This window comes from Punica granatum, chromosome 8 (assembly GCF_007655135.1).
Source record: "Punica granatum isolate Tunisia-2019 chromosome 8, ASM765513v2, whole genome shotgun sequence".
NCBI classification, from domain to species: domain Eukaryota; kingdom Viridiplantae; phylum Streptophyta; class Magnoliopsida; order Myrtales; family Lythraceae; genus Punica; species Punica granatum.
In genome coordinates this window covers 7,979,238-7,993,362 of record NC_045134.1, presented here as the reverse complement: position 1 = coordinate 7,993,362, position 14,125 = coordinate 7,979,238, and the positions used below count along the sequence as shown (strand labels likewise).

Here is a 14,125-nt window from a genome sequence, read left to right as displayed (position 1 = left end):
TCTTTTTCACCTGTCCTTTTATTAAGAGTATTTGGGTTATGTTTCTGCGGAAGTGTGGCCTTCGAAGAAGGGTGGGTGATTGGAACACTGAGTTTAACTGGGCTGCCTCGAATCTAAAAGGGAAGGCTGTGGACACCTGGAAGGAAAGGAATTCTGTGATTTTTCTGAATGAAGAACCTTTGAGGGAGAGATTATGGCATTCTGTTCAAAGTTCGATTTGTGGAAGAATATTGGGTATTAAGAACCTGGAGCAAAAGATCACAGAGGAGTCACAGAGAAAGCTTCTGCTAGAGTGGGGAGTTATTCACTGATTTGCTGCTCTGTCTTTTCTTTTAAGCAGTTGTTTTTCAGTAGGTTCATTTGTATTGGGATCATAGAGGTAGTCGATTAATTGGTCTGTGATTCCAAACTTTGGGCCTGAGAGCCTATTCCTTGGGCATGTGTGCCTTTTTTCCCATTTGGGCTTATGTATTCTTCGATCCTATTCGGTTTGTAATAAAGAGAGCGCTGATTTGGATCCAAAAAAAAAAAAAAAAGAATTGGATTCTGCTAAACTCTCAATTCATCCAGCTGCTCCATTTCACTTCACATCTGCTGAAGTTTCCTCCTCTGTCTCTAGTCAGGTAATTTTAACGTTCTCTGAGCAGGTTTTCGACTTCCAGGATTTCATATCTACCAATGGTTGCCGACAGTGCGTATCGCAACCAAAACCTCTTCTGCAATGACTAATTAATGTTTGTGAATCTCAAAAGCCGGAACTGAGATCGGAGTGATCATATGATTAGACCACAAGAGCAAGCGAAACAGAGTTATTTCTCATATTCAAGAACGCAGTCCTTCCATGGATCTCAGGACCGAAAGAAATGACCCTCGATGGACCCGCCGACACTGGTTAAGAGTACCAACTACCAATCGCGATGTCCGATCAAATTCCGACCCATTTATTGCTCTAAATACAAACAGAACCAGGAATTCTACTATGTAAGAATTGATTTTCCATTAGAGCATCATGTTGGCAGATGACAGTACAAATTACAAGTGATTTATGTCACAGCAGAAATTACAAAATTTGGAGCTTTATCTACTCAACAGGGAGGACCTTCTTGACAATGTCCTGGCTGAGGGCGGCAATCTGGGAGTCGAGGGCCTTGACGGTCTCCTCCTTCTGCCTCTCTAGGTTGGCCAGAGCCTCCTGCAGCTCGGCCTCGACCTTCTTTCGGCCCTCCCTCAACTTCTCCTCCACCTCCGCCTGCGTCTCCTTCTTCATCTTGTTCAGTGCCGCCGAGATCTCTGCACGGGCTGCCTTCATAATCGCCGCCGCCTGCTCCTCCAGCTGCTTCACCTGTTCAAACCAACACGGGTGCAAGGAGCAAAGAAGACATCACGAATCACACTACGTGTCATATCGAACTAAGTCCGAGATCACAAATCACAATACACAAGGCGTTTTACAATCTTTATGTCATTACATTCCGTTCCACTCCCTTGTCATCTCATCATTCCATCGTCAATATTATATCCAAATGAATCAATCTTTGTACCTAACCAGCGATGGACAATGATCAATGCACTCGATTGTTCTGTTCCAACAAGAATTCGCCGACTAAGCAGCATTGGCAGCTCTTTAATTGGCAACATTACATTTCCTCGCTATCTTACGAAATTCTATGCTCGCTTTTAGAACCAAAGGCCGAATTTTCCCAACACATAATGCTGTGTAACAGTTAGGGCACATAGACAAAAGCATGGAATTGGGACAGAGGATGAGCCAAATTTACCTCCTGGGAGGTGTCCTTGACGCTGCTGAGCTTCTCCTTAATGGCAGCGTCCCTCTCGTCCATGAACTTCCCGAGAGGGCTGAAGTAGACTTTGTCCAGGGCGAACATGAGGAGCAGGAACTCCCCCATTACTATCGGCAGCGTCAGGTTGAAATCAAACAGGGCCGCCTTCTCGATCTCCACTGCCAGCGCCGGCAGTGGGGCCAGCAGGAGCGGCGCGGCGGCCCCGATGACGGAGACCGATTTCAGCGCCACGGATGAGGACGGTATAGAGAGGACCTTGGGTTTCGGGAGCGAGAGTTGGGGGATTGGCGAGGGCTTGGGTATGGGGGTGGGGAGGGAGGAGGAGACGGGGATTTGGGTCTTGGAGGAGGCCATGATCACGTTGGCCATGGCAGCTGCTACGGCTGATGAAGGGGACGCTCGGAGCTTCTTCTCTCTCTCTCTCTCTCTGTCTGCCGACGGAGTGGCTGACTGACTGTGAAGAAGAAGCAGCGAAGAAGATGAAGACGACGAAGGAGAAGAAGATATAATCGCAATTGCTTGCCACACAAATTGATGAGGTTCAAAATGGAGAAAGGCACGGGGCAATGTCTGTGTTTCGCACGTGCCGGCACGTGCGGGGGAGTTCATCATAGTCCATAGACATACTCTTCTATTTGGTAATCTAATCTTTCAGTTTCTGTACTTGGAGTTTGCTTCCGCGTCAATTTGCCCTTTACTCTTCCGGTATTCCCACACGCCGGCATGTGAAGAAGCTCTCTCGATGCAGGCTGGAGCCAACGATGTCGTAAAACGGCACTTCTATGATGAACGGACGGGAAAGATCAAAAGGCTACTCCTTATTAGAGTTCATGTACGCTCCCTGCATTTGCTTTCCTTGAAGTTAAAAGGCAACATCGTTGATGAACACATTTCAGATTTAAATCGGTGTAAATTTACGTGAAGCGTAATGACAGCATCATGTTCGGGCTCGCAGCCATTTGATGTTTGATTTGATCCACACTTTGATTGCTGCAAGTCATACAGGTTACTGAACTTACATAGAGTGAAAAGTAATGAAGGCTTTCATTCGTTTGCTGCCATCAAATGCTCTCAAGAATGATTTCTTCATTCGTTTTTTCCAATCAAAATTTCTTGTTCTTTATAGTCTTATCTATTGTGATAAGAAAGCGCTCAGATCCATTTTGTTCTTGAAATTATATAATAATGGAAACAGCAACTTGTGCGTCATTGGATCTTCCAGACCATGTTACAAGTCCTGATATCAACTCGATCTGACGGTTTCTTCCTCTCTTCTCCCATTTGATCGATTCAAGTACAAGCTTTCTCACCGAAAAACATCATAATCTTCCAAAATTTATGCCAAAAGGCTTGCGGACATCTCCGAGGCCGATCCTTGTCCCAGGCTCTCCTACCTTCCAGGGTGGACAGTTGTGAGTATTGGAAGTGCCATCCTCTCTGTAACCGTGCAGGCCTGAGCTCCCGGTGTCCAATGGAATCCTCGTGCTTCTTGAAATCTTTGATGTTTCCTTTCTCCAGGTAACCATCATCATCTTCATCTGCCTTGTTATAATTCACTTCGACCCCTTCATCACTGCTCGATCTCGACGCGGACCTAGATCGTCCAAGTTTCCAATTATAGTATATAATGAAAGAATGAGAAGACACTGCAAAATAATCTAGCCAGTGCAAATGTACAGCTTCAGAACCGTGCTCAGTCAGTTTGTTTTTATGAAATATGCAACTTGAAGCGACTCCGACTGAGGAAAGTCGCTCGTACAAGTTTTCTGATGGTAATGGCAACTGCCGACTGTCCACTTCTTTGAAAACAACGCGCTTTTTTTAGCTTAAAGATATGAACCAGAAGTGCAGGAACTTGGAACTCATTGGAGAAAGCAGGGCATAAAAAAAAATCTTACTTCCTTCGCTGTTTTAAAGAGGAATTTCTTTTACTCGATTGCTTCTTTTCCATGGTATAATTACTTGAGATGTGCCGAATGACATGGAGCTACACATAGCAAAAGTAGAACAAATAACTTTAAGGAACAGGACAAGTGCCATTGACATTTATCTGCAACATGTTAACAGAATATGCAACATCATATGCAGGGAGGGTACGAGAAGAATCTCAGTTTGCATCTTTTCATCAATAAAAAGAAGCCTCGGATCAAACCTGATCACCGTCCTTAATGCCATAGTTGATGATGTGGTCAGTCTCTGTGAGTAGCTTCTGGCCATCATAGCACAAACAGAAATGACCCCAAACATGCCGCCTCCATGAATCAGATCGGAAATGGACAATGGAAAAATTTCAATCTCCAAGCACAAACAATAGAGAAGGGAAGGTGCCGGGAACCATAGAGCTTATACGAAACAGAGTTAAAGCTGTGCTACTATCACCACAAATTATCTACCAGGTATAAACTTGAAAGATAAAGAAGAACGAACTTTGAACCCAAACTTAGCGTAGAATCAGCAAAGTTGACCATAAAATATACCATGATATCTTTCCGGGTCCCTTCTTAGGCATGTGACTGAAAGCACTCTCAACTGCCTCTTTGAGCTCCCTGACAGTTGCCGTTCCCATAACACGAACATCTGCAGAACCGACAAAGTGACCAGTTGTTAACGTTAGCACAATGTCTTGGGGAGCAAACACCACACTTGTCTAGACATAATAGTTCTGGCAATCTTTCCACGACGAACGATAAGTGCCAATCCCATGATCCAATATCAGAATGTGGGTTCGACCTATTACCTTAAATTGTGCAGCAGTTAGTCAATTTCTTTTACCCCAATGGTCAAATTACTGCAATTGATAGCTCAAATCTCCTAAAAGGATCAGTAACTCCGGCATTTCCTCAGCAACCAAAGACTCTAAATTTCATAATGCCCGAGGAAATTGTAGAAACTAATGTAATTACCGAAGCTAGAGCCGTCCAACTTGAGGACGGAAAGCTTGATAGGCTCCGGAGGGAGCTTGTGATATGAGAAGCTCGTCCTCGAGAGTCCCTCGATCATCAACTGCGGCGAGAATGACAGCAGGGAGGACGACTTCCGATGAGGCCTAACCAAGACACCGTGTCCATCGTCCTCGATCCTGACACGGCTCTCGATCCTCGACATTGTTGAGCTCCAGCATCAGCTCTGAATCCCCGGGGAATCGGATTTGATCGGGTCAACCTGATTGCGAGCATCAATGTCCATGGCTTGGGTTCTTTATAACGCCTCTGCCCAAAAGGGAGGGCGAGCAGAAGGATTCTTTGGGGAGTGGAACACGCATTGCCTTGTCGGGGAGAGGGAGAGAGAGTGGAGGTTAGGGTTAGGGTTTCGGATTTGCTGTGCGGGTTTAGTTAGCTTGTGTCGGAGGAGATTCTAGAGAGAGAAACGGAGAATCTCTCTCTCTCTAGACTTCCAATTTCTTCTTCTTCTTCTTCTTCTTCTTCTTCTTCCCCGGCGTTAATTTGAAGAAGAAGAAGGGGGGTGACAGTTAACTTGACCGTTTGGGCTTCCTGTTTTTCTTCATAATCACATAATGATCCATTAATATTTCAACAATTTTCAAATAAGCCCACATGCCCCATTCGAATTTAACCCTGTATGGAGGCCTCCAACGGTTGTCTCCATCGCGGCTGTGATTGGCCCATCAAGGGACTGATTGTAATGACGCGTGAAGAATAGGAAGGTCCATAGTGTAATCATTTATGCGGTTGCATCGTACAATCAAAGTAAATTATTTTAATTAATAATAAGTAACTCAAATTTTTAGTAAATTAGTTTTTCCGTCCGTGCGTTGCATGGATTATTTTTATTTTTATTTATTCATGATTTTATTTTATCTTGAATTTTATTCTATTTTCTCCATGCAGTAGACATTATATACACATACTACATAAATTAAACAAAAAGAATTTTCTATGGGTTATATTTATTTTTATTTTTATCGTGAATTTTATTTTATTTTCTCCTTTGAGTAAATATTATGTACAAACACTTATATGATCAAAGAAAGAGAATTTTTTCAATTGATAGGACAAAATAAAATATTAAAAAAATTAGAAAATTCAAGAAATTACTGAAATTGTTAAATTAAAGTAAAATACGAACTGTTACAATTACGAAATCACAAAATTAATTCATTTTTATGAAACTATATAGTCAAATAAAAATATCAATGACAATAATTTTTTTTGTTGCACCATAAATATTACAAATCGAAGAAAGATAATTAGAAGTAAAAAAAAGTGAAGAAATAAAACGATAGCTAAAACAAACTCATCAGATTTTGAAATTCGATTACACAATATTGTATAAAAGCAAGCATCGAAAATACTTGCCGCATATATATTAGGCTGTTCGATACAAAAATTAAATAAAAAAGATTGTGTCAAAGTAACTATGTATTCTCATGATTTTATAAGGTTAATTCTAGAAAATAGGATGTTATAAAATTTATTTTGTAATTAGATATATGAAATATGCAGAATATTATGTCATGCAAGCACTGCTTGTGGATTGTAAGAAACAACATATATTTTGATATGATATTATAAAATAAAGAATCCAAGAGAAATATATAAATTTCGTTGGAAACATAATTATTGATTGTTACATATTCTTGCAAATTCCATATATAATATCTCACATCATCCAACTTTTGCTACTTAATTCATATTTATTACAATATTTACTGCATGAGATTAGTGTGCTAAATATACATATTTAAGATGTGAGATTTACGCAGCTATAACTTGAAGAGATTTATGTAGCTAGAAGCCAAATGAGTAATTATAAAATAGAAAAAAAGATAAAATAAATAATGATTTCTCTTATATTAGAAAATACGGTATTTTGGTCTTATACAAAAATTGGCGAAGGTTCAAAGACGAAGTAAAAGTGCCGATTCATTGATGTGAACTATAAAACACATAAATAACTTATGCTGCGTTTGGTTTTAAAGTATGATTTTAAAATTAAATTTTGATTTTGAAAAAAAGTGGTATAAATGAGGCACACTCTTTGATTTTGTATGAGTTATTTTGTTTTGTTGTTGAAAAAGAGTGGTATAAACGGGGCCCACTCTTTGACTTTGTATGTGTTATTTTGTTTTGTTGTGAGTAGAATTAGGTTAAAGTTGTGATTTTAAAATAACATTTGCAAACCAAACAAGCCATTAAATCTTTATCTTGAAGATTCAACCAGAGCTTATTAGCTTAAAAAATTAATTATATGGAAGAATGTATTTATTAAAAACTAATGTATTTAGCGCATGTAACAAAATTACTGGATACTTGATACCTGATAGAAACAAACCATGAACTCTAATATGGGAAGACTTCATTCTTCTTGTTTCATACTTGACTCCATAACATGCACCAACCTTACACCAAAGGGAAAGCAAAATAAATAAATAAGAAATATGAGAATTAGTAAATAAATTGCATATCATTGTGGAAGGAAACAGAAAATGGGGGAATATCAAATCATGATGTCCCGCTTTGGCAATTGAGCTTTTCTAAACCTACTTGTATATGTGTGTGAAGTGTGAGATGCAATTGATTGTAGCAATTACTTCCCTTAAAAGTATCACCAATTTTAGTCATAATAAAATCCAATTCATACCAAATTATTAATTTGTAAAAACAGTCACTATAATTATTCACCCAAAAAAAACTGTTACTATAATTATTCCTGAATGAGTGTCCGTAAATGCTCCTAAGTCTTCCTTATTTATTCCTGCGAAGGGCAATTTGTCCCCATCCCATTATCAATAGCAATTGATGGGCTCTTTGTGAATAAATTTTAATTCAGGGCTAATGGTTCTTTATTTCTATCATCACAGCATCTAACATCATTATATAGGTCCATGCTCAGGATCTACGGTCTCCATACAAGTCGTGGTTGTCGCCGGCTTGATGGAGAGTGTCCCTAGCATTGTAGAGAGCGAAAAGCATGGAAACTGTTAGGGAACGTAAACAATTGTCCCTAACATTTGGTTCCCCATGACAAGCCAACTTCATGACCAAGGCAATACATTTGGTGGCTCACTGTGACCTATAATCAATATGTCCCCGGCTGACTCGAGCCTGCTGGAAAGGGAGCAATCATCCAACAATTATGACATGGATACCCTACCACTCCCTTCTACTCAAGCTTTTATTAATTTATACTATTTATTAATTGGTTTTCACTCTTTGAAAAGTGATTTGGCTCTAATTGGAACGTAAGATTATGGTGTATTTAGTTTTAGAGTTAAGTAGACTTAAGAGTTTTGATTTTAATTAAGTTATAATGATTGTGCTGTGGAACTATGAGAAAAAATATAAAAAAGTAATGAATAGTTAAGAAAAAGTAATGATTTTATTGTTGAATTATGAAAAAAGTAATTGATAGTTAATAGAATTTAGTATTTAAAATTGAATTGAATGGTTAAAAAAATTGAAGAAAAAGAAAAAGTAATAATTGTGTTGTTAATTTTTATTGTATAGTGAATAGAGTTAAAGTTAGAGTTAAAATTTTAAAAACATAATTGTAAAACCAAACGGTAAAGTTCGTGGACTTGTATAGTGTGTTTGGTTTTAGAGTTTAGTTTTGATTTTAATTAGTTTGTAATGATTGTGATGTTGAATTATGAAAAAAAGTGTAAAAAAGTAATGAATAGTTGAAAAAAAGTAATGATTGTATTGTTGATTGTAGAAAATGTAATGAATAGTTGAGAAAATTTATTATTAAAAATTGAATTGAATAGTTAAAAAAATTAAAAAAAAATGAAAAAGTCATAATTGTGTTGTTAACTTTGGTTGTGTAGTGAGTGAGTAGAGTTAAATTAGAGTTAAAATTTTAAAATCAGATTACGAAATCAAACGGGCCGAGTCACAGAGGTTCCGCGAATTTTCTCCCACGAGAATGATCAGCTTTGTGTTTGGAGATTCATGTCATAATAATGACTTTGATGATGATCGATACATCATGAGTGGTCCTGATGCTACACGAGAAAGATCTCATCCCAGTGAAGCTGTAGACTGCCTCAGCGAAATCACGCTTTCGCCGTCCAGATGAGGACGTGATATCTTCACGGTGAAGACATGTTGATGCCGCGGCTGGAATCGCATTGACCCCTCCTTTGCGTTGGCTCTCACAAATTCGAATAACACCTGGTTGCTTCGCGGTAATAAAACCTCGGCGCTGTTTTTCTCTTCCTGCAATGTGCTATCAGTTGGCGTGCAAGTTATTAGTGCCCCCCTCCCGGAGCCGCTGCCGGATAGCTCGAGTTCTTTGATCCTCGTCGAGTGAGACGATCGTGGGCCCGGAATTCCAATCGGGGAATAATTGGGCTATTCTCGCTCTTGCGAAGAAGATGAGATGACCCCCACTTCTTTATCTTATTTGATTAATTTAAGTAACCCTCTTCTTCTTGCCAAGTCTATTCATAAGACAGAGGATCAGTTTCACGTCTTCTGGTTCTCTTTCATGCAAGAATAACATGCATATAGGTATATGTATATCATGGGATTTCATTTGATTAATTCCTTTTATGAAAGGGAATTGCAAGGTATAGCGTTGCCATATGCCGGAGAACCAATCATATGCAATGGCCAGTGGCAGCGAAGCACGCCAAGTAGCGAGGCCATGCTGCAGTGGTTGAGTTGCACCGACGAGAGGAGGCAAGGCCAGAACCTTCGTTCAAATAATCATGCTGCCACAAGAGTTGGTCGAGTTCACAATCAATAGAAGAGTAGTATCGAAAGACACCCCAACATGTTCAGATATATTACTCTGCGAGTCGTCAAACACAGAAGGATGCATGGTCGATCTTAGAGAGGACTCATTTGGCCATGAATGTCTTTGCGGTTCGAGTCGAGGCCTTAGTTTCTAGTGGAGGCTCTATGGCATACGAGCGGAGAAGTCTGATAGCTTTCCCGTTAGTGTCTTGGTGACACATCATATGCGTGATCTCCCTAAGGTGAAACTGTGGTAGTGCCGCGATGGGAGTTGCCCTATATCACTACTGCGTTCCGCAAGCCTTCTCATTGAGCGTTGAAGGGATTTCTAAACAAACATATGATTCCACCTATATAGCCCTTGCCTTATAATCTCCATCTGCATATTTGTGCTGCAAGGCCATAATATCACTCGTCCATTTTCAACTCAGTACAAAATACGTGTATACGAATGCATTTATATTTACCATGCATCTCACAAGCTTTTGGAGTGCATCTCATAGCGATTTCAGGTCACAACCCTTATGTACCGACTGGAGGACGTGCACCCTCGCGTACTGATTAGAGGATGTGTACCCTCGCAGACAAATAGGGAACTGCATGGTGGTCAAGGTTGAGGTGTGCCGACATGAAACAACTAGCAAAGTATGTGCTGCAAGGTCGTGAGTAGCGAGACTTATGGCCATCAAAGAGCGAAGACCCATCATTGTGGGGAGAGACATGGTCGACCTCAAACGAAGGTCACAATAATGATCTCAGCTCGCGCAGGCTAAAGCATGAGGAAGCAAGTGTTGTCCTCCCCGTATAATAATATACGTTGGTCATAATGGCTTACGAATTTTGCACCATGGTCACCTTTGTTAGCCAATCTGGTGGAGTATTGCTACAATGACATGCCAAGCGATAACTCGCTGGAGAGAGCTTCGCTGAAGCACGTCCCATGAGATTGGCTCATGAGGAATGGAGAGAAAGCAGCAAGGCGATAAAGAAGCATACAATGCGTCATATATGCATGAGGATTTTTTTTTTCTGGGTCCTAGTTAATGGCCACGGATTCCTTGGGTGCACTGCTCTTCTCCACTGCTCAGCTAGGACATTGGCTAGCGGCCGCTCCGTGGCTGGAACGCGCTGAACGACTGAGCGCAATCTCTTAGGGTAATCTAAGCCAGCTAATGCCTCCAGATGACTTTGGAGAGACATGTCGACCCCCCGAGCATTCGAGTCATTTGACTCTTCTATCTCGGTTGCGGCTAGACGGCCAGCCGCTACCCCTCTATTACGAAAACTCCAATGTCTCTTAAATCTTCCATCGTACAAAGCACCAATCCTCTTGTTGAGTACTTGCCGCTTCCCTTGCTCTCGGGCCACGGTTTCAGTGTCAGCCGCAACCCCCCGAGCATCCTGGACAATCGACTGCTTGCCTTTGTTAATTGCAGCTGAGCTATTAGGATGAGTTGCAACGTCATCGGCCTGGCTGGCCGCTGCATTAGTGTTAGAGTTATCCCCATGTTCCTGGCTGATCTGGGGTGTCCATCTTCGAGGCCACCTGTCAGTTGACAACGTCCCATGGTTGTGTCGCTGCTTACTTCCCTAAGGTGGGTTCGGTGCTAATGATACTACTTTCTCCTTTATCACCAAATCCAAGTAATGGAGACACAAATTATCTTCAATAAACATTCGCCTAAGGATCTTCTTTACTTCCTCAGCTGCGGATGTTTCCTGATTATCCTGGCCACTTGACCTCGAGAGGATGCTTCTCAAATCATCCGAGCCTGACATGACGTTAGATGTCTGAGGAAACGGGTTTGTATCCACCCGCATGGGCTTCTCGACCATCTTGATCATTCCTCGATTCAACTTGTCTTGGATGATATTTCGTAGCACTCCTTGGTTGAATGCTTCCACGAGCCGTGGATTCGGCAAAAATCTTTATTCTTTATCTCCTCAGGCATTGGATGCTTATGATCGGTTCCGAACTTGACCAATCCTGCATCCAAAAGATAATTGAAAATCTCATCAATTTTAGATAATCAAAGGTATAATACTTCAACTGCCCAAAAGCATTCGGTCTCTCACCCTTTCCGCCTCTAGCTCGCACAAGAGATGGGCAATTCACGGGCTTATCAGCAACAATCTCAGCTGCTCTAACTTCGTACTCGTCATCATACCCATCACCAATAGCATGAACGCGTTTCCTTTCTTCGGGCCAACTACGCTTGACTTGCGCCATTCGATCAGCCTCTTCCCGGACTACCTTATAACACGGGGCTCCTTGAATATCCAAAAATGCAAATATCGAGTCGTGGACCTTAAATGAACCCAAATTCAACTAATTGAGCTCACCAAATCATTGCGTCCGTCACAGCCTTGTAACGGCCGTTATGTTCAAAAAACAGGTGTAAACAGTTTCTAAGGTTGGTGGTATTATGTCAAGATGGATCCCTTCAATTTTCAGATTCTTTATATGAGTCCCATGAAGCCTTTGAAGAGAAACATGATGTTTCCTCTGTTTCTTCACTCTCTCTTCTATCCAGTTGAAGTATATTAACTTCGATAATATCTATTGGAAAAAACAGTGACCGGACACGGGTCCTACTAACAAGTGCTGCATATGTCCATCTGGAAGTTTAAGGAGGCAAAGCAGCGGAGTGGACATTGCATCAAGGTAGTTCATTTGGAAGAAAAGTTCCTTCAACAAGCTGCTTATCATAGTTTTGAATTTTAAGTCTTTTGATCAGAGGAGGGTCTCTCTAATCCTCCAGTTTTTTAATTGCCAGTACCCCTTCCTCTGAAAATGTGTCGTACTTCTTATCTGCTTTCATGGGCTTGTCTCGGTTTTGATGGGAGTCTCTCCTTTTCAGCTCCGCTCAAGGGCACGAGCAGCTGGTCCTTTGATGAGAAGCTCTTCATTCAGACTCTTTACAAGTTATAACAGTATAATCATCCTAGTTCCTCATTTTGTTTAATTCTCATTTCACCAGATGGCTTGTGATTCAATTTCATATGTTGGTTGGTTTTCAGGTTCTTCTCTATGAATAAAAAACCAGCCCGATTGTTCTATACCTTCGGGATGTCGACACGCCCTTGCTTAGATCTCACAGGGTATACAACCTTTTCCAAAAGATGCTCCAGAAACTCTATGGTTTCATATGAGAGGAGAAAAGATGGCTTATTTTATTATTTAATTTAATATTAGTTACTGTAACTCTCCATTTCTTTGGCATTACATCTGAGTAATTTTGGAAGTGTTCTGTTGAAATTTTTGTCCTAAAAGAATAAGAATGTGCATCAGCTGAATTAATGTATACTCTTTAAGAAATGGAGCAAATAAGGGGACAATAAAAAAATTGTCACCGGAATCGTTGAGGTTAGATTTCATGTAGTCATCGATAGTTGTAGATTTCTTCACAGAATACGGTGAAGGGAGCCATTACATAATTGAGGAGGTCATTGGGAAAGAGAGTTATGGAGTTGTCCGCTCAACATATGATATGCACTTGGGGGAGAAAGTTACAATAAAGAAAAGGGAAAATTCCAAGACATATCACAGTTTGAATATTAGTATCATAATATATCATATTTTGAAAAATTAGCATGGTGTATCAAGAAAATTTTGAAAATTTTCACTGTGCATCATATCGTTATTCTTCCATCCAAAATGGGATTGAATGGTGACGTTACAACATTTTCAGGGTCATTATTGCACAAAATAAAACTTGAGGGTCTTAAATCAAATAAAATGAAAAATGTAAAAAAAAAAAAACAAAGGGGCTGATCGGGGGGCCCCCTCTGGCCACCGGGCACCCCCGCCGGTAGTCGACCCCTCGATTGGGGTCGCCGGCCAGGTCTGAGCCGGCCGACCACCCCAATCGGGGGGTCGACTCTCGACGGGGGTGCCCGGTGGCCGACGGGGCCCCCGATCAGCCCCTTCGCTTTCTTTTTTTAAAATTTTTCATTTTATTTCGTTTAAATTCTTTAAGTTTTATTTTGTGCAATAATATCCTTGAAAATATTGTAACGTCACCATTCAATCCCATTTTGGACGAAAGAGTAACGATATAATGCACGGTGAAAATTTTCAAAATTTTCTTGATGCACCATGTTAATTTTTTGAAATATGATACACCGTTAATTTTTCGAAATATGATGCACTGTGATACTTGTCTTCAAACTGTGATATACGGTGTCATTTTCCCTAAAGAAAATCAACTTCACTTACATTGGATGGAGATTTTAATAGGGCATAAAATTACCAGGTTCATTAAAATTTAATTAAACCAAATTTGTGAACCGGTTCATGCTACAACTTGATTATCATTGGGTCCTAAGAGCAAGTCCAATGGGAGTGTCTCTTTAGCGTGCCTCTTATTCCTAACCCGAAGCCATCTCGGCTCCATGTTAAAATGCAAGGCACTCACTTGAAAAAGTCACTCTAATGATTAGCACCCACTATTTAAATTATATATGAATAAATATGTATTTATATAATATAAATAATTTGATATAATAATTACTTAAATGAATCAACCATAAAAGAATTAATTTAGTTAATTAAATTAATAAAAGATAAATTAATTAAAAATTTCAATTAATTACATTATTTTTAAACTAATTATATTATTA

At 40.2% G+C, this 14,125-nt stretch overlaps 2 protein-coding genes across 2 annotated transcripts; both read right to left on the bottom strand.

Moving 5' to 3' along the window:
- Positions 1-959: 959 nt before the first annotated feature.
- LOC116188579 (ATP synthase subunit b', chloroplastic) lies at positions 960-2,321 on the bottom strand. Its single transcript, XM_031518027.1, has 2 exons — positions 1,779-2,321; positions 960-1,342 (listed from the first exon to the last, which is right to left on the bottom strand). Exons 1-2 carry the CDS (start codon positions 2,169-2,171, stop codon positions 1,082-1,084), a joined length of 654 nt encoding a protein of 217 aa, XP_031373887.1. The 5' UTR covers positions 2,172-2,321; the 3' UTR covers positions 960-1,081.
- A 532-nt stretch (positions 2,322-2,853) lies between these two features.
- On the bottom strand, positions 2,854-5,244 carry LOC116188580. The gene is made up of 5 exons (XM_031518028.1): positions 4,706-5,244; positions 4,280-4,379; positions 3,955-4,054; positions 3,701-3,789; positions 2,854-3,396 (listed from the first exon to the last, which is right to left on the bottom strand). The coding sequence occupies exons 1-5, from the start codon at positions 4,905-4,907 to the stop codon at positions 3,093-3,095; spliced, it is 795 nt and encodes a 264-aa protein (XP_031373888.1). The 5' UTR covers positions 4,908-5,244; the 3' UTR covers positions 2,854-3,092.
- Between the last annotated feature and the right edge of the window lie 8,881 nt (positions 5,245-14,125).